This window comes from Theropithecus gelada, chromosome 7b (genome assembly GCF_003255815.1).
Source record: "Theropithecus gelada isolate Dixy chromosome 7b, Tgel_1.0, whole genome shotgun sequence".
Classification (NCBI taxonomy): domain Eukaryota; kingdom Metazoa; phylum Chordata; class Mammalia; order Primates; family Cercopithecidae; genus Theropithecus; species Theropithecus gelada.
The window spans coordinates 64354361-64377509 of record NC_037675.1 but is presented as its reverse complement, the minus strand read 5'-3'; the positions used below and the strand labels follow the sequence as shown (position 1 = coordinate 64377509).

General features: G+C 38.2%; 1 protein-coding gene across 2 annotated transcripts in view; it reads left to right on the top strand.

Annotated features, from left to right (window-relative positions):
- Nucleotides 1–2038: 2038 nt before the first annotated feature.
- The window catches only part of KCNH5 (potassium voltage-gated channel subfamily H member 5), a 347163-nt gene continuing 326052 nt past the window's right edge, over nt 2039–23149 (top strand). For both annotated transcript variants that reach the window (XM_025392372.1, XM_025392374.1), the window contains exon 1: nt 2039–2157. In XM_025392372.1, coding sequence (XP_025248157.1) covers nt 2085–2157 — 73 coding nt within the window. In that variant the 5' untranslated portion in view covers nt 2039–2084. The remainder of the gene's footprint in view (nt 2158–23149) is intronic.

Sequence of the window (23149 nt, the reverse complement as noted above, 5' to 3'; positions counted from 1 at the left end):
GGGAGGAGGAGAGAGCAGGGAGAGGGGAGAGAGAGGGGAAGGGGGAGAGAGAGGGGAAGGGGGAGAGAGAGGGGAAGGGGGAGAGAGGAGAGAAACAGGGGAGGGGGGGGAGGGAGAGAGAGAGAGAGAGAGAGAGAGAGAAAGAGAGAGAAAGATCCTGTCTTGAGGTCAGTGATTAGTAATCTAGGGGGTTCCAAGAGGGGACAGGTGCTGAGATGTGTACTTCCACCCCTGCCTGGGGATTGATTCTCCCTGCTTCTGGTAATCTGACCTTGATAATTTTAACGCAATTACCTCTCCTCTAGCACATTCTGACTCCAGCAAAAGGGGACGCACCCATCCAACTATCTTTTCGCCTTCAACACTCAAGACTTCGCTCCACCATCAATCGCTGACGCCACGGCAGTGCACTTTTGGTCCGCCACTCTTTGACCCTGTTTACACAATCGTCCTTTCTCGACAGGCCCAGGTGCAGCCCCCAGAGAAGACAGGAAGCCTTACATGTATCATATTTACCTGGAGGGCTTGTTAAAACAGATGGGTCAACCCAATCCTCAGAGTTCCTGGCTCCCTAACTCTGGGGTAGAATCCAGTAATTTGCATTTTAAACAAGTTCTTAGGTGGTGCAGATGCGGATGCTGCCAGTCCGGGCCACTTTGAGAACCACTGCCTTAGATCAAGGAAGGTGCCTCAGCGTGGGCTCCTCTTTCCTTTCCATCTCTCTCCGCCCCTTTCGCATTTATGTCATTTTCCCTTCTCTGTGACACATTCTGGCTTTTGGACTGTTTGTAACGGTGCCGCTCCTGTCCGTTCTCAACGCCTGGGAGTTGGGTTTGTTAGAGGTGATTCCTGCCCTACCCTACCCTGGCCCATCTTTGCCCCCACAGCCTTTACCGTTTTTCCATCGCTAACGCTGCCCACCTCACTCCCCCTCTCTCGGGTGTGAATTATTCACCCTCTTCCCCTACTCTTCGCATCAAGTGCGACCTTTCCCGCAACTTTGCAGCTGTGGCGGGCTTGCGGCTCGCCTCCTGCACTCAGCGGCCCTGGGGGAAACTCCCCTGGGCGGCCGCACGCTCCCCCAGAAGCCAAGCCCGGCGCGGGTCGCAGGGGCCATTCCGGGCGCCGGCTGTGCGCTCGGACTTCAGAGCTGGCGCTCCCGCTCCGGGGGTGGGGTAAGGGCGGTGCGGAAAGCGCCAGTGTTCACGAAGGTTTCGGGCGCCGGAGCCCGGAGGGGGGCGGTAGCAGCGTCAGGTGGCTGCTCTGTGTCCCCGCGCGCCGCCCAGCCAGTCCCTGCCCGGCTCTCAGCCTGGGCTGGAGCTGGAGCCCGTCCGCACCTCCGCCCCGGGAGCCGCGTCCGCGCCAGCAGCCCGGATTCCGGACCCGAGCGGGAGACGCCGAGATGTGAGCCTCCGACTGGCCACTGCTCTGCCTGGGACCCGCTTCTCCCATTCCACCGGCCCGATTGGACAGCGATCGCTTGCCTGGATCTCCGGGGAGAGGAGCAACCACCAGGCGCACAGCCCAGCAGAAGTTGGGCTGCGCTGGGCAGCCGGGAGCTCGCCGCGCGAGAGGGGTGGGCGAGGAGACCTGGAGACGAAGGCGCGGGGAAGGGCTCTGGGCCTGAGCTGAGGGGGATTGGGAGAGTGTGGGCTTGAGTTCGCTCTGGCGCTCCCCAGCAGGGGGAGAGATGCGGAGCCCCCGCCTAGGCGCCCGCCGCCGCGGTAGCAGCCTCAGCAGCAGCCTCAGCATCAGCACCGGCGGGACAGCGACAGCGGGGGCGGCGCAGGCGCACTGTGCCCCGCGGAGCCTGCAGTTCCAGAGCCCCGTGTGCGGCACCGCCACAGTCTGGGCAGCGGCGGCCGGGGGAGCGCTACTACCATGAACTGCCTTGTCCTCCTCCCCAGAGCTGCTCATCCGGGTCGGGCTGGAGATACAGTCAGGGGACCCCGTCGCCGCCGCCGCGCCCCCTCTTCTTTCGGCTCAATCTTCTCTTCCACCTTTTCCTCCTCTTCCTCCACCTTCTCTTCCTGCATCCCCCCCTCCCCCGCCGCGGATCCTGGCCGCTGCTCTCCAGACCCAGGATGCCGGGGGGCAAGAGAGGGCTGGTGGCACCGCAGAACACATTTTTGGAGAACATCGTCAGGCGCTCCAGTGGTAAGGAGAGTTGTAGTTCGGAACACCCCTACCTCCATCCCGCCCACACGCGCCCCCCATCCTCTCCATCCCATCCCTCTTCCAAGGGGGGAGGGGGATGCAAGCAGCCTTACCTGGTGGTGTCAGTTACCAGTTGGGCTGGATTTGGGGTGGGGTGGGGTGGCAATGAGATGGTGGAGGAAAGTTAGTTGCATCCCCTTCCTACCAGACAGACTCACCCCCTCCCACCTGTCCAGAGCCCAGAACTGGAGGAAAGAAAGGGGTTGGATAGGGTGTAGGTACATCTGGAGCATAGAGTTGAGTTTTGCTTTTATCTTTCTTGTTCTTCCTTCTCCCACATTTCCCCCCAAAGTGAGCAGCAGGGACTGACCAAATTCTGAGTTAATCTCAGTGGAAAGGTTTCCCTCAAGTTGGGAATGGCTGCGAAAGTGGCTACTTAACAAGATTTAAATCTCTGGAAAGGCTTTTGGCCTCATGGGCATGGGGAAATGTGCTTTGTGCTGGGGAGAGTAGTTGAGGTTGAACCTAAAAAAGAGTTCAGTGCTTGAAAAATAGGAAGGCAATTACTGTGGACAAATTGGTGTTTAAAGTTTCTTCTTGCTATGTTTTTCACTGTACATTGGTCTATATATTTCGTTCAACTTAAACATGAGAAACGTAGAAGTGAAGCAGTAACTATTGTGCTTTTAATGCAACTAGAAAAAAAAAATCAAAAAGATGCCATCCTACCTTGCTACTGATGTTAATGTTTTCTTGCCTTAATGTGTCTTTAAAATACCATCCATTTATAAATTCATTTCCTACAAGATATTCTGGATGGGAATGGTTATATATTTCCACATTTTAAGACCTTATAAACTTTGCATCTTACTGAAATCTGCATTTTCTACTTGTTTTTAATTATTTTGTATAATTTTAAACTTCATAAGTAAGATATGTTGAGTATCTTTTAAAGTTTTTCCTTCAGAGGCTGTTATTTTGAGATCTTTTGCTTGGAGAATAATGAGAAAGACACTTCTGTATATGGAGTACAGTAGAGCTTGGAACAAAGCAATGGAAATACTCTATGCAGTTCCATAGTGCCTTGTTTATTCATTCACTGAAACAATATGTATTTGGGTGCATTATACCATAGACACTCTGTGGTTTCTTGGAATTAAAAAAAAGTAATTAATACACATCCCCTCTTCTTAAGAGGCTCCCTGCCTGGTTGGAGGCACACGGAAAGACAGAGGCACACTGAAATGATAACAAATAATTAAATGAATAATGCTTTCCCTAAATGGTAGATTAGATTATACCAATTCTTAGATTAGAAACTCTTTTAAGACTAGGCTTGCAAATATTTCCTCTGATTTTGAAACTAACTGTATTTAAGTGTCTCAAAGTATTTCCCCCAAATATCTGACTTGTTATTTGTTTTTAATTTGAGGTTTTAAACTTTATTTCTTCATTTTGGCCAATGCCTGAAACAATACAAGTCTAAAGCAGTAGTGTTGTATTTGGGTTGGAAAAAATAGCTAATAGGGTCTGGCCTAGTATTCTTTTAAATACCTCTAATATTTTTTAGTTATATAAATTCATAATGGTAGGCAATTCTTATACATTACCTTCTTGTATTAATATTATACTAAGCCTATAATACAAGGGGATATTACTCTTCAAACAGTTTGGGGGAAATGTGTGGGTTATTGGAATTAGTTAAGTATATAAGTCTTATTTCAGCTTTCTCATCCTCTTGGGTTATTTCAACTCCACGCAGTTTGGTGTATGAGAGGACTTTTCAGAGAAGGCCTTAAAAAATAAAATCTGCAGGCTTATGATTGCTCTGCTTTATAAAGAGAAAGAACGTGAGAATCCCTTGACTAAACTTTACTAATATAGCAACTTTGGTTGAAGCTTCTTATACAGACTATGAAACTATGAGATAGTTTTTGAATTTTAAAAAATTGTAGATATGCTATGAAAGATTTACCATAGGTGGCTTAGAAATGTCTGTTTCTGTTGCCTCCATTTTATATCTACCACTCAAATTAATAAATATTTTATCTTTTTTACACTTCATGTTCATAATCATTTCATTGGTTAAATGTTTCTTTCCTGGATAATACCAAGTGCAAATGAAAGTTTATCTGTTTTGGCACTTAAATGCCACCTCTAATTGCCTATGGCTAACTTCGAATACCACTACGCAAAGACCCTGAACTGTTTGAAGTGTGTTAGATATTTGTAGTGAGTATATATGCAGGTGTGTGTGATAAATGCTGAAAAGTCTCAGGACCTCTTTTATAGGAAGAACGTCAGAAATTGAGAATTATGGTATTAAATTGGTCTACACATTCACGGGGGGAATATCCCGCAGTTGTTGTAATTTCTATATGATTTGGCAGAGAAATAGAAAAATTTATCCTGAGAACTTGTCTAATTGAGACAAATAGAAAATTCCCTTCAGGATTCTCACAAATGGATCTTTGAAGCTTTCATTATTCACTAACTTAACAACATTGAAAGTGAACTGTTGGCAGAGCTTTAGTAGGAAGAGAAAGAATAGAACCCAGCACTCCCAATCTATTTAACAATTGAAGAAACAGAGGCTGGCCTTGTCTTTTTTACTGAACCCCAAGAAAAGCTCTTTCTGATACAACATCATTTTCTTCTCATGAAAAGTCAGATCTTATAGTGAGAGTCAGCCAAACATAGAAATACATATAGAGAGACGCCCAGATAATAATACACAGCCACATGGATAAACACTCAGCCGGTCAGGCATCCACCCGGAAAACTGAAAAGAGGAATTTCCTACTTCTCCTATTTTGGGATTTGTCTGTAAAGTATGTCTACCACCCTACAGACACAGAGGAAGCAGTCTAACTCTTTTTTTCTCTCTCTTGCACACAAGGAGCAAAATAAGAGATGTAGAAAACAAAACAAAACAAAACACACAGCAGAGAGAAAGGGGTGGGGTGGGGGAGAGAGAGAGATTATGGGACATGAAAGGGAAATGGACACAAAGAGAAAATGTCAGACATTTATTAGTCCATGGATATCACCAATGAACTGAAATCTCAGCCAGTTACAAATTTACCAGAACACTTTTTGATGATATGAAACAAAAAAGAAGTGTGGCATATTTGAATATTACTTTTATACCTGACGATTTCTTAATAAAGTTCCAAACTCCTTAGATGCAGTTTCCCAGAATAACAGCGCTGTATTCCGTACTCCAGAGTAGCAACTGTAACCTATGTTATTATTTCATGCCTCTTGAGATTGGATTTTTATATTTCTTATTTAGTTGACTCAGTCTGTTATAAGCCAGCATTGCAAGTTGTTACTGGTGATTCAAAGTCTATAAAATAAAATAATGAGGGCCATTGAGTAGGATGGATACACACACACTTTACAGCCAAATATCAAAAGAAGCAAGGAATTCTTCTTTTTAGTTTTAAGATAAAAGATCATTTCTAGACAAAAGGAATTATAATAATTCTTAGCATGTGATTCTAGTAAATATAGAGAGCATTATTACTCTAAGAAGTTGTAAAGGTTAAAGTATAAATGCCATAAGACTGTTTAGACACATTTTTGGCTGGTACAATCAAAATAAGCCATTAGTAAGGGAAGGTTTAGAGAACTATGTGGTGAGTTCATTACCACTGAGCAAAGTCTCCCAGAAGGACCCTGCCCCAAGGGCTTACAGACCAGATTTGTGTCTAGAATATTATTAGGATACCTTCCTTTATTTAAATTTCAATTATTTATGCAAACTGTTAATCTAAATTGGGCTCTAGGGAGCAGTAAACTTGTGGGTAGAGGTTTAGTATCTGGAAGAAAGTAACTGTTTTTAGGACTTTTATACCTTTTAACTAGAAATTAATTATTTAATATTTTAAGCATTATGACAAATTGGAAGTTTATTTTAGTTTTGTGGAAAACTAGAAGTGTTTTTCTTTTTGGGGAAGAAAAGGGGTTCAGGAAAGAAGAAAATACAGAAGGCAGTATTTTATGAACCACTTACCTTTCAGGAGAAGAAGCTCACTGTCCTCAATTTTTCATTCTGCTTGAGATAGCGAGGTTGCACAAGCACTTTCTTTACTCAGCTATCTCTTACTTGTAGAAAAGTCCAAAACTATTTTCATGCTGTAATTGACATTTGTACAAACTGAGTTCTTAAAAGAAACCTGTAAGAGAGGAAGCAGAACTAGTGATCTATAAACAAAACAAAAAAGGAATAATAACTTTTACAATTAGCCAATTTAAAAGAAATGATGGAACACAAATGGGCTTTATTTTGGTGGTTGTTATGAAGTTATTGACACTTTTTCTTGAAAGGTTTTCTTTAATATCTAAGACACTGTTCAGGAAATATTGATAAAACCACACAGTGTTTTTGAAGCATTGGTTTACTCAGGTCTTATAATGTACCACTTTAACATTTAAAATATCAAAGAGGTTGAAATTATACTGACCGCTTCCTAAATTATATTTATACATAAGCCACAAGATTGTCCCTTGCATTAGATTCCTGCACTCTGTTATATAATAAATGCAGCACATTGCTGATAGAAGGATGCTTATTCTAAGATATTGTTATCTTCACTAGAAATTACCCTCTTTGTCTATCTTTTGCTTGATTCCAGAAGTAGGATGTGTAAGAAATCCATCTACCTAGGCACTTTGTAACTGACTTACTAAAAGGACCATATAAACATTATTTTTAATAGAAGGGAGTAGTTATGATTATTTTAATTGATAGCGACTGAGTAGATTTCCTACAAAAGCCCTTTAGTTTAGTCAGTGTTCATCTCTTTCTTTCCTTGTGAGTCACAGCCGAGTTTCTTAGCTTGGAGGAACAATGCTTCTGCATTCTCCAGAGTGTAGCCTAGGAAAAGGTTGTACTGTTCACCAAAGTACTGTAGTTAGTATTTACCACAAGAGGTCACTCTGGGTTCTGTCACAGGTGAACCAAGTAGTTAGTATTTTTCTCTTTTTCTGTTCCCTCCTCCCTCTTCACCCACCTTGCTCGTCCCCCCCAAAATTTGACTGGGAGGGAGTCAATGTAGTTAGTTGGTGCTCTTGGAAGAAAATATCTAAAATAAAAGACATGCAGGAAAGTTAAATGAAAAAAGGTATTTATTATATTAATTATTAGAATTTATTTTAGTTGATAGTGATCAATATTTTATAACTACACAAATGTGATATTGATAAAAATTGTTTCTGTAAAGAAATGGATTTAAATACATTGCAGACTAATAGAGGATTTTCTTTAGCAGATAAAATTTTATTGTAATACACAATTTCAGCATTTCATATATATAGTATATGAAATATAAAGTCTTACAGAAAAATGACCTGTATATAATGCTTCATACTGAGAAGATTACATATTTCCCACTTCAACAGAATTTTTCTCTATGAGACATCTTTATATAATTTATATTGAATCGGTGAAATAGAATCAGTTCATAACAGTGCTTTAATTTTATCAAAAGATAGTTTACAGATTTATAGTTACTTCCTCAGGATGTTATGTAATCTTAGTATTTTATTTTTACCTAAATTTTAAAAATTAAATACAAAGCTAAATTATTTAAAATTATTAAATAATATTTTCAAAGTTCTTCAAATTATTAAACTTCAAAAGACAGGATTGGGGATAGACTGTTTTAAGAGATTTTGTTTCCTCTTAGTAAATCTGAATTTTGGTTTAAGGCAATTCTTTTTTCTTTTTAGTAGGGTTAGAAACCATATATCGAGACATACTTTGAAATGTTTCATACAAAATTGGTTTTAATGGGAAAAATTGAAATGTGCCTTAAAATACTTTTATAAATAAAAGAGATGTGTTGTGAATCAGATAAACATGAATAACATCACAACCCAAAACCAGCGGCAATTATTGTTGTGGAAATTGAGGTCAAAGAAAGTAGTGTTGATGTATTCTAGACAATGGACATTTATGAAACAAGTTCCTTTACCAATAGCAAAGCAGAATTAAAAAGAAATCCTCAGCATTTTTCACTAAATAGTCTAGCTTAATAATACATGACATGAGTCCTTTTCATCATTTAAAGATAATTAAAAAGAATCATTTAAATATTCCTATTTTATATAATATAGTAGCTAATATATTAGAAGGGCTGAATCTTGAAATATATTTGATCAAATGGAGGCAGTAATAACTATTGTCACATAAATCAGTGTGTATTTTAGACATCATTTTAGTATTTGGTTATATGTGGATACTATTACCTAGTAAAGAGACTTATTTATATACATTCTAGATAGTAGTTTTGTGATATATTAAGTTGCCAAAGGGAAAAAGAGAAAAATTAATGAGCACAGTAATTTAGAAAGAAAGTGTGGTTAGAAAGCTATTTGAAATTTTACCAACAATAGATTTATCTCTCTCTTTGGGTCTGGTCCCATTACAGAAATATAACTGTTAAGTACAAAGTCATGTGGACTTCAAAAGATACACAATTTGAGATCTAAGCTTATGTGCAAAATCATAACAGTTTGTAGATGTAAGGACATATAATTGGGAAGTCATGAACATTTTGATATATGAACTAAGCTCCTTGAGGATATGGGTCATCTCTTAAAAAGACGTTTATGTCCTCTACTGTGCAGAGCACATAGCAGTAAGTATTCATTGAATAAATGCTTTTTTGATTTTTGTCTCCTAAAGTAACAAAGACCGTAATTAATTCTTTCCCCAAGCCAATGCTGATTAAATCTATTAAGTGAGCTTTAATAAGTAACTACATAGTTTAAACTATTTAGTTAATCAATGCGTATATCTGAAAACAGAAACCACACTGCACAGAGCAAATCAGATGGTACTTCTGAGAGGATGAGAAAGGAATATAAAACGGATCCCATGTTCATTTCCTATTCTAAATTGAGGTACGACTGAAATATTTTCTACCATTTTTGTTTTAATCGTCAAGAGCTTGAAAGCTGGACTATTTTATACCAGAAAGAACTGCTTAAAAATTTGTAGATTCTAACTAAATTATTTTAACAACTTTGCAGTTAGGAGTTATTGATGGTGAGTTTTATCCCTGGGAATCAATCCTTACCTGCTTAAGTACCTTCTGAGTGAGTTTTGCCTTGGGGAGCAGCTTACAGCCCTGTGCAGTATCCAGCAGAAGAGGAAAATGAGTTTTAGATTTTTAGAGACTGCAGGATCAGCCTCAGGTTGCCATATTTAACTGAAAATTGAACAACTCACTTAGATTGAGGGGAAAAGTTAACCTTTGTCCTAATCTTTTCTGTAAACCCTTTTTGATCTGCTGGCATTTATTTTTATTTTTTAAATTTGGGGGCAAATTATAGAACAATGAGTTTATTTTTATATATTTACAGCATTGAAAAAATAGAGGAGTTCCTCAGTGGGGGTTAAAGAGTCTCAGAATAAAGGCTCTGAAATACAATGCTGATCCTTTTGCTTGGCTCTCATGCCCTTTCTAGTTAATTATCCATTAATGCAACAAAATTTTATTGAGTACCTACTATGTGCTAGGCAGGGATCTAGCACTAGGGATTCATAATGAACACAATGACAAAAACAATGTTTCTCCTGTTTTTCTGTGGAGGGCAGGAGCATATTTATTGGGTTCTAGAGGCCTGCATTAGAGTCCTGGCTCTGATACTTACTAGCTTGGTGACTTAACTTCCCTGTACCTAGTTTTCTTATCTATAAAATACAAGTAATAATAGTACCTAGTTTATGGAGTTAGAGTGAAGGTTAAGTTAGGCAATACATGTAAGTACGGAGAACGGTGCCTGGCACATAGTAAGCATTCTATCATGCCATTAGTTATTATTATCATTTAGTTGTTTAAATATTTGAATGCACTATCTATAGTTGATGTTTTTAATTCTTAGTCACCATTTCCTTCTGCACCTCTTTTCAACTAATTTCTGTCTACTCCATAATGCTGAAAATTCCTAGAAAATTACAAGTGAACATTCTTGTAAATCTTAAGACCTTTTCTTGGTCCATATTTTTTTTTTACTTTGCAGGGTTTGAAACTATACTCCCCTATCCTCTCCACCATTCATCTTATAGCTGTCATGAGCTTACACGCCCTGCTGCCCTTTCTACTGGCTTCCCTTTTTGTTCCTCTCCTCCTCCCTACTCCCCTTTTCCTTCCTAAAGAATGAGTTGAGTAGTCACACAAGTTCTCCCTTCAACTTTCTTTCTTGCGTCTCCATCCTACTTTTCAGGGCAAGTTTGTCTTCTGCCATAATTTAAACTTTATCTTCTCTGTGCCCCAGGTCTGTGTTTCCAAAGGTATACAGGATTGCTCTTCTTGTACTACTCAAAAGTCATCTAAAACTCAGTGTGGGTAGAATAGAATTTATTTGCTTTTGGCCCCAGATTGACTTTTTTTTTTTTTTTTGTATCTCCCCATTTCTATTCAAAGTGTCTTTAGTATTTTTGTTTTTTACTCTAGAAGTGTTAGGGTCATCTTTGACTTTCCATTCAGTATAACATTAGTCTTACTTTCCAACTAGATTATCACTCCTTAGCTTTCTTTTGTGTCTCCTGTAAGTGCTGGTGCAGAGTAAGTTAATTCATGCCCATTTACTACACTGACTCATCTTTTTTTTTTTTTTTTTTTTTTGAGACAGAGTCTCGCTCTGTCGCCCAGGCTGGAGTGCAGTGGCCGGATCTCAGCTCACTGCAAGCTCCGCCTCCCAGGTTCACGCCATTCTCCTGCCTCAGCCTCCCGAGTAGCTGGGACTACAGGCACCCGCCACCTTGCCCAGCTAGTTTTTTGTATTTTTTTTTTTAGTAGAGACGGGGTTTCACTGTTTTAGCCAGGATGATCTCGATCTCCTGACCTCGTGATCCGCCCGTCTCGGCCTCCCAAAGTGCTGGGATTACAGGCTTGAGCCACCGCGCCCGGCCCACTGACTCATCTTAAGGCGTGAAGCATGTCCATAACTGACATCATATGCAGCCAGTGTCTCTAACTGTGATGGACCAAAGAAAGAATTACAGGTCAGAAGGAAAGAGCTGCCTCATTAACTGAGCTCAGAAACAAGAGTTCTCCAAGAGGGAGGAATGAAATGCGTGATATATTCTCCTTGCTCATTCCTAAAGCAACTTCTGTCTCTACTAGAGCAACCATTATCAAGGTAACTGGTAATCTTCCTGGAACTCTATGAGGGCATTTCCGAGGCTCACAGAGCAGTGCTCTCCACTGTGCTCTCAGGCACAGTGCTAGGATGGAAAGAGCAAAGATGTTGAGTTCTTGACAACACAGTCCCCTGTCTAGCCCTTACTCCTGGTGACACACTGAGGTGCTCCAGAATTAGGACACCCACCTTTCAGGGTTGCTGAGAAGATGTGGTGAAGCCACAGATGTAGTGGATCTTCCACTGCCTCATCTCAGTGAGGACTTACTACCTATTCACTTTTTAATGTTTTCTTTAGACAAGGTAAGGTAGGGGAGTTTTTTTTTTTTGTTTTTTTTTTTTTTAACCTGAAGAAAGCAAGAAATTAAGTAGTCGAGAATTTCCTGGCAGAGACTGGTGGATCTGAGCTTAAAAGCTTTTGAGTTCAGTTTACTAAGGGCTTACTTTGGAGAGAATACCAAAACCAAGCAAACAACCCACCCCTGTGCATCCCTGCCCCAAACAAAAACCGACTGCCCAGAGCAAAAGAGGTATCAGTTCTGTTTACTTCAATACCTGGTAATTCTTGGACAAACTGAGAAATAAAGCAGAAACATCAGCCTCTTCTTATAACCAGCCTAGTGAAATCTGGCCAAAGGAGAGAGATGAATTGAATTTGTAGCTCTGTATCTTTTTCTTGAACAATTAGCTCCATTGCATAGAGAGTAGAAATTAAAAACATATAAGAGAAAGCTTTAGAAAATTAATTGGATTGTGAATGCATTCAGAAAAGCCTCCTCTGTTTTTCTATCACGTGTGCAAGTTGGACCAGCTTTTTAACTGAGGTTTTTCATCATTTATCTTGCCATTAGTGTTTAATTGCCATTAAAACGTAACTTCAAAGAAAATATGTAATCTCCTCAGAAAAGATGCCGTCCATTTGCAAAAATCTTTATTTGTAGTATTTAAAATGATGCTTAAACATTAAATATATACTTTTGTTCCTCTTATAAATATATCTTGACTGATTTAGCTTTTATTCACCAAGATTATGTAACTAGCATAAGTCTTATGGCTTCAGGTATTTTAAGAAACTTCATTGCAATAAAATTTAGTAAAATGTTATCATTATATCAGGGTGAAAGTTTTCTGTTGTATTATGAAGCTATGCATCAAATAGGCCATTATTGCAATTATATTTTGCTTCTAATGATTCTGACCAGTTTACATTTTAGAAAGTCATTTTTTCATGAACAAAACACCAGCTATTAAAAGTAGAAATGTTGAATTGTTAAACATTTTGTGGAGAAATCTTTTTTAATAACAAAGTTGCTATTATTCCTACCACTGGAATTTCAGAAATATATGTTAAAGTATCTCATGCATTTTGAACCACTTTGGCTGGATGAAAAAATGAAGTTAATGCCATCAAAGAAACACAGAAACTTAAAAATGTACCTTTGATCGTGAAGGAGATAGAAAGTGGAAGCATATTTTTATCTTTGATGACAGCTGAACAAGTTTGAACAAATTAACAGACATTTTTGCATATTTAAACTCCTACAGTGATGGTCTGCTTAATGTTGCCAATATTATTGGGTAATAATTAGTGTCATTGTGGAAGGTACAAAGTATGTCTGCACATTTGCTATATTGCTAGAGGATTGTTGTAGGATACAGTAGGATACAGGTGTATTTTGTAAGGACATGAAGGACACCAGCCTTAGATTCTGTCATTGACATAGAAATGGGCAGTGCACATACCACAAATCAACATTGTGGATGTGGGCATGACATATAAATTATGTTTTTGTTTAGCCATCTGTACCAATCTTTTGTTTAACCCAAATACAATTGCTATATATGCTTCAGATTTTTCCCCTGTTACTGTTCTATGAAACTTAAATAGATCTATAGATATCATTCATCCAGAAGACACATTTAAAAAATAATACAGGCTGGGTGCGGTGGCTCATGCCTGTAATCCCAGTACTTTGGAAGGCTGAGGCGGGCAGATCACAAGGTCAGGAGATTGAGACTATCCTGGCCAACACAGTGAAAACCCGTCTCTACTAAAATACAAAAAATTAGCCAGGTGTGATGGTGTGCACCTGTAGTCCCAGCTACTCAGGAGGCTGAGGCAGGGGAATCACTTGAACCCAGGAGGCAGAGATTGCAGTGAGCCAAGATCACACCACTGTACTCCAGCCTGGTGACAGAGCAAGACTCCGTCTCAAAGCAACAAACAAATAAAAAAATACAGACCATATGATTTAAATTTACAAGTTTCCAGATGCCATTCAAAGTGCGGAAATATCTGCTTTCTGCTTAGTAACACCCGCCCCCCACCTTTTTTTTTTTTTTTTTTTTAACTTATTGCCTATTCCTTGAAAAAAAAAAACATACCTGCCATGGTCCTTATCTACATTCTTGACAATGTCTAAGCATTGCTTTATAACTATTTATTGACTGACTATATGACTTTAAATAGGAATCAGAAATTTTTATTTGATATAGTCATAAAACATTTGTGGATGTACAGCAATGAACAAATAGACATGGTCCTTGACCTCATGGAACTCAGAGTCTGGTAGGGGAGGCAGGCATTCACCAAGCCCACGTCAAATATATAATTACAAATTGTCATAAGCATTTTGGATGAAAAGGGAAGGGTGTGATGATCATGTGCAACAGGATCTAATTCCAATTGGGAGGACTTTCTAAGGAAGTAGTGTTAAATTGATACCTAAAGTGAGACGTAACAAGAGGATAAGTGGGAAGAAGAATATTTCAGGCAAAGAGAAAGCATGGAGAAAAAGAAAATAAATGGTTAAGTTTGTGAAGCTTACAGACTAGCGCAGCTGGATTGCCTTGGGTGAAACCAGAAGAAAGACAGGAGATAAGGGTGAGTGACAGTTAGGGGCCTGACTATTCAGGGGAAAGATTTTGTGTTTTATTTCTAGTGCAGTGGAAAAACCTCATGGTCCCAAAAGCTACTTCTGTAAGAGTTGAGGGGAGGAGGAGCAAGATGGGAGACCAGTTAGGTCTGGTCTCTGTGCAATAGTCCAGACAAGATATGATGGTGGTGTGGCCTGGCATGGTAGTAATGGAGATGGAGAGAAATGGATGCATCAGATATGTTTTGTTGGTAGAATTATTAGGATCTAGTAATGGATTGGACGACATGGATGAGGTGTGAAGGATGACTCCCAAGGTTTTGGCCCAAGCATCTGTGTGCAGATGGAGGTAGGGAAGATATCCTTGAGATAGGAAAAACTGGAAGAAGGCCATGCTTGGAATGAAACTCTAAAGACCATCTGCATCTTCGCTGTCATCTAGCTCCCTTTTCATTCCCTCGAAGAAAAGAAGAATGCAGCCAAAGACAGCTTAGCTCAATATAAGTGTGTACAGATGTGATTTCTGCATTCTACTTGCAGAGTTCAGAAAGGAACCAGGTAATTAGCTTGGACAGTCTGGTCATTCTTGTGGATTAGAAACATGTATTTTCAGATTTTGATAAGAAACTGACTTGGATAAGAAACTAAGTAAACTTTTGAATAAAACCCAAACCCCAAACCAAACCTAACTTTATAATAAATATTTGACAGTAAGCATTGTTGAAAAGGCCTCTGCAACCAACTCCTTTTAGAAAAAGTTAGTGATTGCTACATGGGTTTTATTGGGTCACTTTTGCTTCAGATTTTCCTTCTTAGGCATCGATTTTTGGAATGTGTGTTCTTTGAATGAGAGCACTGTGAAGGGTGGGGTGATAACTGGAGCTGCGACTGCCTGCACTGATTCTTCCTCACTGAAGCCCCAGTGATCCGGAAGGGCAGCTTGAAATAGCCCTCATCTGGGTTTCTAGTCTTGCCTGTACTTCGCTTCTGTTGGAGGAGCTCTGTGTCCCAGGGTTTGAGGGCTTGGAGAGCGAGAGCCATGGTTTCTGGATGGTGTGCTTCTCCAAAGTCAGAACTACAAGAAAACAGAGGGAAAATGCAGCTGACTGTCTTCACACACTGCTCTGGATCTTGGCAAATCTATAAATTAGTGAAAGTTTTTTTTTTGTGTGTGTGTGAAGTCCTTTTCCTTCTCGACTCCACTCCATTTTCTTTCTTCCTCAGTACTCTAAAATGTGTTTGTGTGTTTTATTATCATTTCTTAAAATACTTAAAAACTGCTAGTTCTCTGAAATACTTCTCTCTGGGGGTAATTTGCATAAAAAAGGTAAAAAGGAGAGGGAGCCAGAGGCTTAACCCCCTAAAAAGGTGTTGCACCCTTTTTTTCTACATGTCTTAAAAACTGTATATATTTAAGGCCTATAACATTTTTTATATACATGTAAATAGTGAAATGATTATACAGTCCAGCAAATTAACCTATTCATCATCTTCCATATTTACACTTTTGTCTGTGTGTGGTAAGAGCTAAAATCTCTCTTAGCCAAGTTTCAGCATACAATATAATATTATTAAGTACAATGTTAGTAACTGTAGTCCTCATGTTTTGCATTCGATCCCTAGACTTATTTATCTTACGTAACTCCCAGCTTGTATCCTTTGATTTCTCCCATTTCCTTCCCCTCCACACTACCATTGTTAACGTACATGAGATTTCTGGATCTGAGAAGGATATGATTTTCATAAAAACAAACAGAAACCAATCTAATCATATTGGAGCAGCTCAGAGGAAAACATATTTTTTTCTCCTGGAATTGCTATAGAAAGGGAGGAAACATCCCACATGCTCTTATATTGCCTTTATTGACTGAATATAACCTTCCTTTGTCCAGAATTTTTTATCAGCCAGGATTGTTGATCCCATGATTTGTATATGATCTCCTTTAGGAATTAATACGTAGTAGTATTAACCTAAGTGTAGTTGTTTTCCTATTTTCCGAATAAATTGCTGTATAAAGAGGAAGTGCCTCCTTGTATTAAAACAAAATGAAACAAAAGCTTAGACAGCAGTTCAGAAATATAATCTGATAAAATAGAAAGTCTTAGACAGGGAGACCTGGTTCTGTCTTTTTCCCCTGCTAGATACTCTTTTCCTATATTGTACGAGTCCTTTAACTTTCCTGGTCTTTTTTCCCATCCATAAAAGAAAGGAAAAGCAGAAGATGGGTGCATTCTGGGGTCACCTGAGGATCTTGTTAAAATGCAGGTCTGATTCAGAAGGTCTGGGGTGGGTCCTAGGTTCTACATTGCCAATAAACTCCCAGGTGATGCTGGTCCATACTTTGAGTAGCAAGGCACTGGATCAAAGTGTGCCAGACTTGGCTGAGCATATGAGACTTACCTCTATGCCTGCATTTTTGTATTCACCTGTGAGGGAGTCAATTCAGAGCATCTGCATTAGAATTTAGCAATCTCTATTTTTGACATTCGTGACGAGATTCTATTGCAGCTGCCAGCATTTAGGAATTATTGCACTAGATTAGTGCTTCTCCACCCTGGCTGCACATTGAAAGAAACTGAAAGATTTAACAATAAATATTGATGCCTGGGTTCCACTCAAGACCAATTAAAACAGAATCTTTGGGGTGTGGGGACTGGGATAAATGACTCCTAGGTGGCCCCCTCCAATCTCCCTCAACTTTCACTCCACTCAACTGTGCAGTCAAGACTGGTAATAATCCCTAGGGAGCCGTTTGGAATTAAGGGTCTTTGATTCGTTTTTAACTTTCTAACCCTTGAAGAAAAAGTGCTTGTTTTATTTTAGGTTCACCTCTGATAGGATACTGCATAGTCTTGAATGAATATCATGAGTTGTTTTCAAGTCTGTATTCAAGTTGTTTTCAAGTCTTAGCCCCTTGTAGATGCATTCCAGAATCTGCTGACGTGTGAAATTACAGCTTCTGAAATCCTTGCCTCCTGGTGAGGATAATGCCCTGATTCTTAGGAAACTCATACAGGACCATATTGTGTGTTTGATCTCTTTGGAGTTGAAATGTTTGTAAACATCTTTAAGGACGGAAACAATCTGGATCTCAAGGGAAGTTCCATTTTCCAGAATTCATGGCTCAAGGTTCTTTAAGAGCTGTGAGGACAAACCAGAACTGGTTTCCCTGTCAAGATTGGTTGATAAGAATGGGTGATGGTCACTGAGATTCTGGGCAATTTCTTTAAAGGCATCATGTTTCCAAAACTTCTAGACCCTCTCACTTTCTAGATTTGTAACTCATTTGCTTTGCAAAGAAGTTACTCCTCTGTAATCAGATTTCTTTTCGCCAACATGTTTTAAAGCTAAAGGAAATTAAAATTTTCCTGGGAACAATTATAATTAATTTGCTATTCTGTTCTTAATATTTATTAATAATATATTTTTCATTTGTTGAAATAAGAATTTTCATGACTACAGGGAAATGCAACAGTTATTTGAATATTTCGTATACATAGAGAGTGTTTCAGTGAACAAATAGAGAAATTTCAAAAAGAAGCCTCTGGATAGTTAATATTCAGCAATTTCTATCTAATTTAGCCTTGATTAAAAAATCTGTCTCCCTCTCTTATTTCTCCTTTTTCTCAAGTATTTTATTCTGTAGTTTAGTTCTCAGTGATAAATATAATTTTATAGGTTTCAGTTTGCAGGGTCAACATTTATCAGTTTATTTTTTCTAGGTTCTTCACTTACATGCATACATATATCCCCCGCCACACACACACCAAGATTCTTCTGCATATGCAACTCAGTAACATAATCTTGCACCTGATCATAATAGCTTATAAATGCTTTTTGCTTTAATAGTTTATAAAGACTGCTTACTTCGTTTAGTTTCCATAACTACCCAGAATAGTGGGCATTACTGTCACCAGTTTGTATATCAGGCACCCAGTAGCCTAATTAAAACTCTCCAGCTTTTTCACAGAAATTTACTTGATGGTACGGAGAAGGGATCCAAGTTCTGAGAGAATATTTGGGTCAGGGCTCCTTATGGTATATTGATTGTTATAAATGTTTACCACTTGATAACATCTCATATAAAGTAGACTCAGCACCACATCTACTTTACTCAACTATGGTTTTATGAAACATTCAGAAATGGTAAAAGCAGTTTTCATGGTTGTCCTCCATAAACTCAGAGTGCATATAGTTAAAATGCAATTGTTAAAGCCTCGAGGTAAAGTCTGGTGAGCACAGTCCAATTACTTAACTCTTTGATGGTTTCAGTTACTGGACTTAAACTTCAAGCATAAAGATGAATGGAGAGCATATTTCCTAGACTACCTTTTTAAAAATTTTAAGTTGGTTTGAAAAACACTCTTAGTTGTTAGGTCTGATTGACTATGTGAGCAAATACTTTAGGGTATATCTAGCAAATACTTGAATTGTCCATATTCTATATTATTGGTTAAAATGTAGATATTTTGAAAAATGGGATTGAAGAGAAAAGCAAAGTCTTAATTATCTACTTTTGATTCTGACTTCTGTGTTTTTCCCCTAAACAATTCTGCTTCCAGTCTAACAGGAAGAGTTAGTTCTCCCTGCAGTGAGTTGCTTTAGGACTTTTCCTTCATTCCTAGTCTTCCTACTTTTCCATCTAAAGCAAAAAAAGAGACGTAATTTCCTAGACTACTTAGGAAGAGTTTAAATTTGCAATTATTTCAGCCAAGAATTAGAATTTAAGGAACATGTGTTCTAGCTGCAACTTCTGACCTTGGGAATCTAGGCTTTGTGAGTCTGTGACTTATTGCCTGATGAGTGATCAGTAAAAGAGGAAATAAAGTTTTCCTGATTAGGGATAACATGTACAACATCAGGCCCAATACCTAGCATAGAGTAGGGGCTACACTAATGGTTGCTTTTGTTATTAATTTTGTTACTACACAGAGTTACTCAAGTGTAAGTGGAATAATATATTAACAAATGGGTAGTGATAGCTGGACGCTGCTGAGCTGGAGTCTGAATGTTCCCATTGCAGAACTATTGAAAATGGTATCATGGGGGCAGGGTAATTTTTTAATGGCAGAGTTAATATGAAATAGTTAGAATGATCCAAATCCTAACACATATCTTGAAAACTAGTCTGTTTATAAGAGAGAGAGAGGTTTGTAAAGCCTTTGCAGGGCTGTTTAAATCATGTTTTTAAAATTGTAAGGTACACCCCTTCATTGGGTTATGGAATTGATTTAACAGGTCTTGATTAATGCACCCAAAATTGAAATAGGTTAGAAATTGTAGAGTGCATCTCATGTAGTGAGTAAATGTAGTCTGAGAAATTTTTTCAATTGCGTGTTGTGTATGTACATGTCTGCACATATGTATATACACTTGAGTCATTATGTAAAAATTATTTCTGGCCACACGCAGTGGTTCACGCCTGTAATCCCAGCATTTTGGGAGATCGAGGCGGGCGGATTATGAGGTCAGGAGATCGAGACCATCCTGGCTAACACGATGAAACCCCATCTTCACTAAAAAAATACAAAAAAATTAGCTGGGCATGGTGGCAGGCGCCTGTAGTCCCATACTCGGGAGGCTGAGGCAGGAGAATGGCGTGAATCCGGGAGGGGGGGCTTGCAGTGGGCCAAGATCGCTTCACTGTGCTCTAGCCTGGGCGATAGGGCGAGACTCCATCTCAAAAAAAAAAAAAAAAAAAAAACCAACAAAAAATTATTTCTTACTATGAGCTTTAATAAAAAAAAGTTTTAAAAACACTGTTTGTTAGATCAGCAGACCCTTTAATGTTTACAGTCTTTCTTTATTAAGCCTGTGGGATCCTTTTTCCTAGAATACTAGCAATTCATTCAACCAATAAATAATAAGTATATTGCAATGCTTTTCTTAAATTGTTTTAAAAAATCGACAAGTAAAAATTGAATATGTTTATAGTATACAACAAGACTGCCCTTCTCTTCAGTACGATTTTTCAAAATATCTACATTTTAATCAATAATATAGAATACAGACAATTCAAGTATTTGCCAGGTATACCTAAAGACCTAACAACTCAGAGTTTTTTTTTTTCAAACCAACTTGAAGTTTTTAAAAACATAGTCTAGGAAACGTAATGCTTTGATATATGTCTACATTGTGGAATGGCTAAGTCAAGCTATTTCATATATTCATTACCTCACCTGTTACTTTTTTTTTTTTTGCAGTGAGAACACTTAAAGTCTCCCTTAGAGATTTTCAAATATGCAATATATTGCTATCAACTGTAGTTAACCTGATATATAGTAGATCACTCAAACTTATTCTTTCTGTCCAACTAAAATTTTGTGACCTTTGACCAACATCTCCCCAGTGTCCCCACCCTTCAGCCTTTGGTAGCCACCATTTTTCTCTGTTTCTATGAGTTTGACTTTTACATTGGACATGTAAGTAAGATCATATGGTGTTTGTCTTTCTATGTCTGACTTATTTCGCTTAAAATAATGTCCTCCGGGTTCATCCATGTTGTCACAAATGACAATACTTTTTTCTTTACAAAGGCTGTATAATATTCCATTAGGCATATATACCACATTTTCTTTATTAAATCATCTGTTGATTGGTACTTCGGTTGATTCCATATCTTGGCTACTGTAAATAGTGGAGCAATAAACATGAGCATGCAGATAGCCCTTTGACATACCGATTTAATTTCCTTTGGTTATATACCCAGTTGTGGAATTGCTGGATCATCTGGTGGTTCTATTTTTAATTTTTTGAGGAACCTCCATTCTGTTTTCTATAATGGTTGTACTAACTTATATTCCCACCAACAGTGTATAAGAGTTCCTGTTTCTTGGCACCTTGGTCAGTTGTTATCTTTTGTCTTTTTGATAATAGCCTTTCAGGAGGTATAAGGTAACATCTTATTGTGGTTTTAATTTGCATTTCCCTGATGATGAGTGATGTTAAGCTTTCTTTCATGTAACTGTTAGCTCTTTGCATATTGTCTTTCGAGGAATGTCTATTCATGTCCTTTGCCCATATTTTAATCTGGTTATTTGTTTTCTTACTATCAAGTTGTTTCAGTTTCTTATATATTTTGCATATTAACCCCTTATGTGTTTGGTTTGTAGATATATTTTATTACTCTATAGGTTGTCTCTTCATTCTGTTGATTGTTTCCTTTGCTGTACAGCTTTTTAGTTTGATGTAATTTCATTTGTTAATTTCACTATAGTTACCTGTGCTATTGAAGTCATATCCAAAAAATCTTTGCCCAGACCAATGTCCTGCAGCTTTCCTTCTATGTTTTCTTCTAGCAGTTTTATAGTTTCAGGTTTGATGTTGAAGTCTTCAATCCATTTTGAGTTAATTTGAATATATGGTGTGAGATGAGTGTCTAATTTTATTCTTCTGATGTGGGATAGCCAGTTTTACCAACATCCTTTATTGAAGAGATTGCCCTTTCCTCATTGTTTTTGGTATCTTTGCTGAAAATCAATGGATTATAAATGAGTGGTTTTATTTCCGGGCTCTCTATTATGTTTTGTCTATGTGTCTATTTTTATGCCAGTACTGTACTGCTTTTATACTATAGCTTTGTAGTATATTTTGATATCTGGTAGTATGATGACTCGCTGGCTTTGTTCTTTTTGTTCAAAATTGCTTTGGCTATTGGGGTCTTTTGTGATTCCAGATAAACTTTAGGATTTTTTTTTCTACTTCTGTGAAACATGTCTTTGGGGTTTTGATTGGAATTACATTGAATCTGTGGATTGCTTTGGGTTGTATGAACTTTTTAACAATATTAATTCTTCCAGTCCATGAACACAGGATATATTTCCATTTATTTGTGTCTTCAGTTTCTTTTATCAATGTTTTACAGTTTCCAGCGTATAGATCTTTCACCTTCTTGGTTAAATTATTCCTAAGTACTGTTTATTTTATTTTATTTTTTGGTTACTCTTGTAAATGGTATTGTTTTCTTGACTGCTTTTTCGGATAGTTTGTTGTTACAGAAATGCTTTTCATGTGTTGATTTCATATCCTACAACTTTACTGAACTTGTTTATTAGTTCTAACAGTTTTTTCGTTGAGTCTTTGTTTTTTTCCTACATATAAGATCATATTGTCTGCAAATAGAGACAATTTAACCTCTTTATTTCCTATTTGGAAGGCTTTATTTCCTTTCTCTTTCTAGTTGCTCTGGCTAGGACTTCAGCTAGAAATTGAGTAGAAGTGGTAAGAGTGGGATCCTTGTCTTGTTCCGGATTTTAGAGGAAAAACTTTCAACTTTGTACCATTGAATATGATGTTAGAGCTTATTATGGCCTTTATTATGTTGAGGTACGTACCTTCTGTACCTAATATGTTGATAGCTTTTAATCATGAAACAATGTGGAATTTTTCAAATGCCTTTTCTGAATCTATTGAATTGATATTATGGTTTTTGTCCTTCATTCTGTTAATATGGTCTATCATATTTATTGATTTGCATATATTGAACAATCCTTGCATCTCAGGAATAAATACCACTTGATCATGGTGAATTATCCTTCTATGTGTTGTTGAATTTGGTTTGAAAATATTTTATCGAGGATTTTTGCATCTGTGTTCTTCAGGGATATTGGCGGATAATTTTCTCTTTTTGTAGTGTCCTTGTCTGGTATCAGGGTAATGCTGGCCTCCTAAAATGAATTTGAAAGTTTTCTCTCCTTTTTAATTTTTTGGAAGAGTTTGAGAAAGATTGAATTAGTAAACAGTGACAGTATAAGGTTCTGGGCTTTTCTTTGATGGGAGAATTTTTGTTAGTGATTAATCTCCTTGTTATTTTTCTATTCAGATTTTCTTTTTCTTCATGATTTAGTCTTGGTAGGCTCTATGTGTCTAGGAAATTGTTTATTTCTTCAAGATTAGCCAGTTTGTTGGATTTTAATTGTTCATAATAGTATCTTATGATTCTTTGTATTTCTGTGGTATC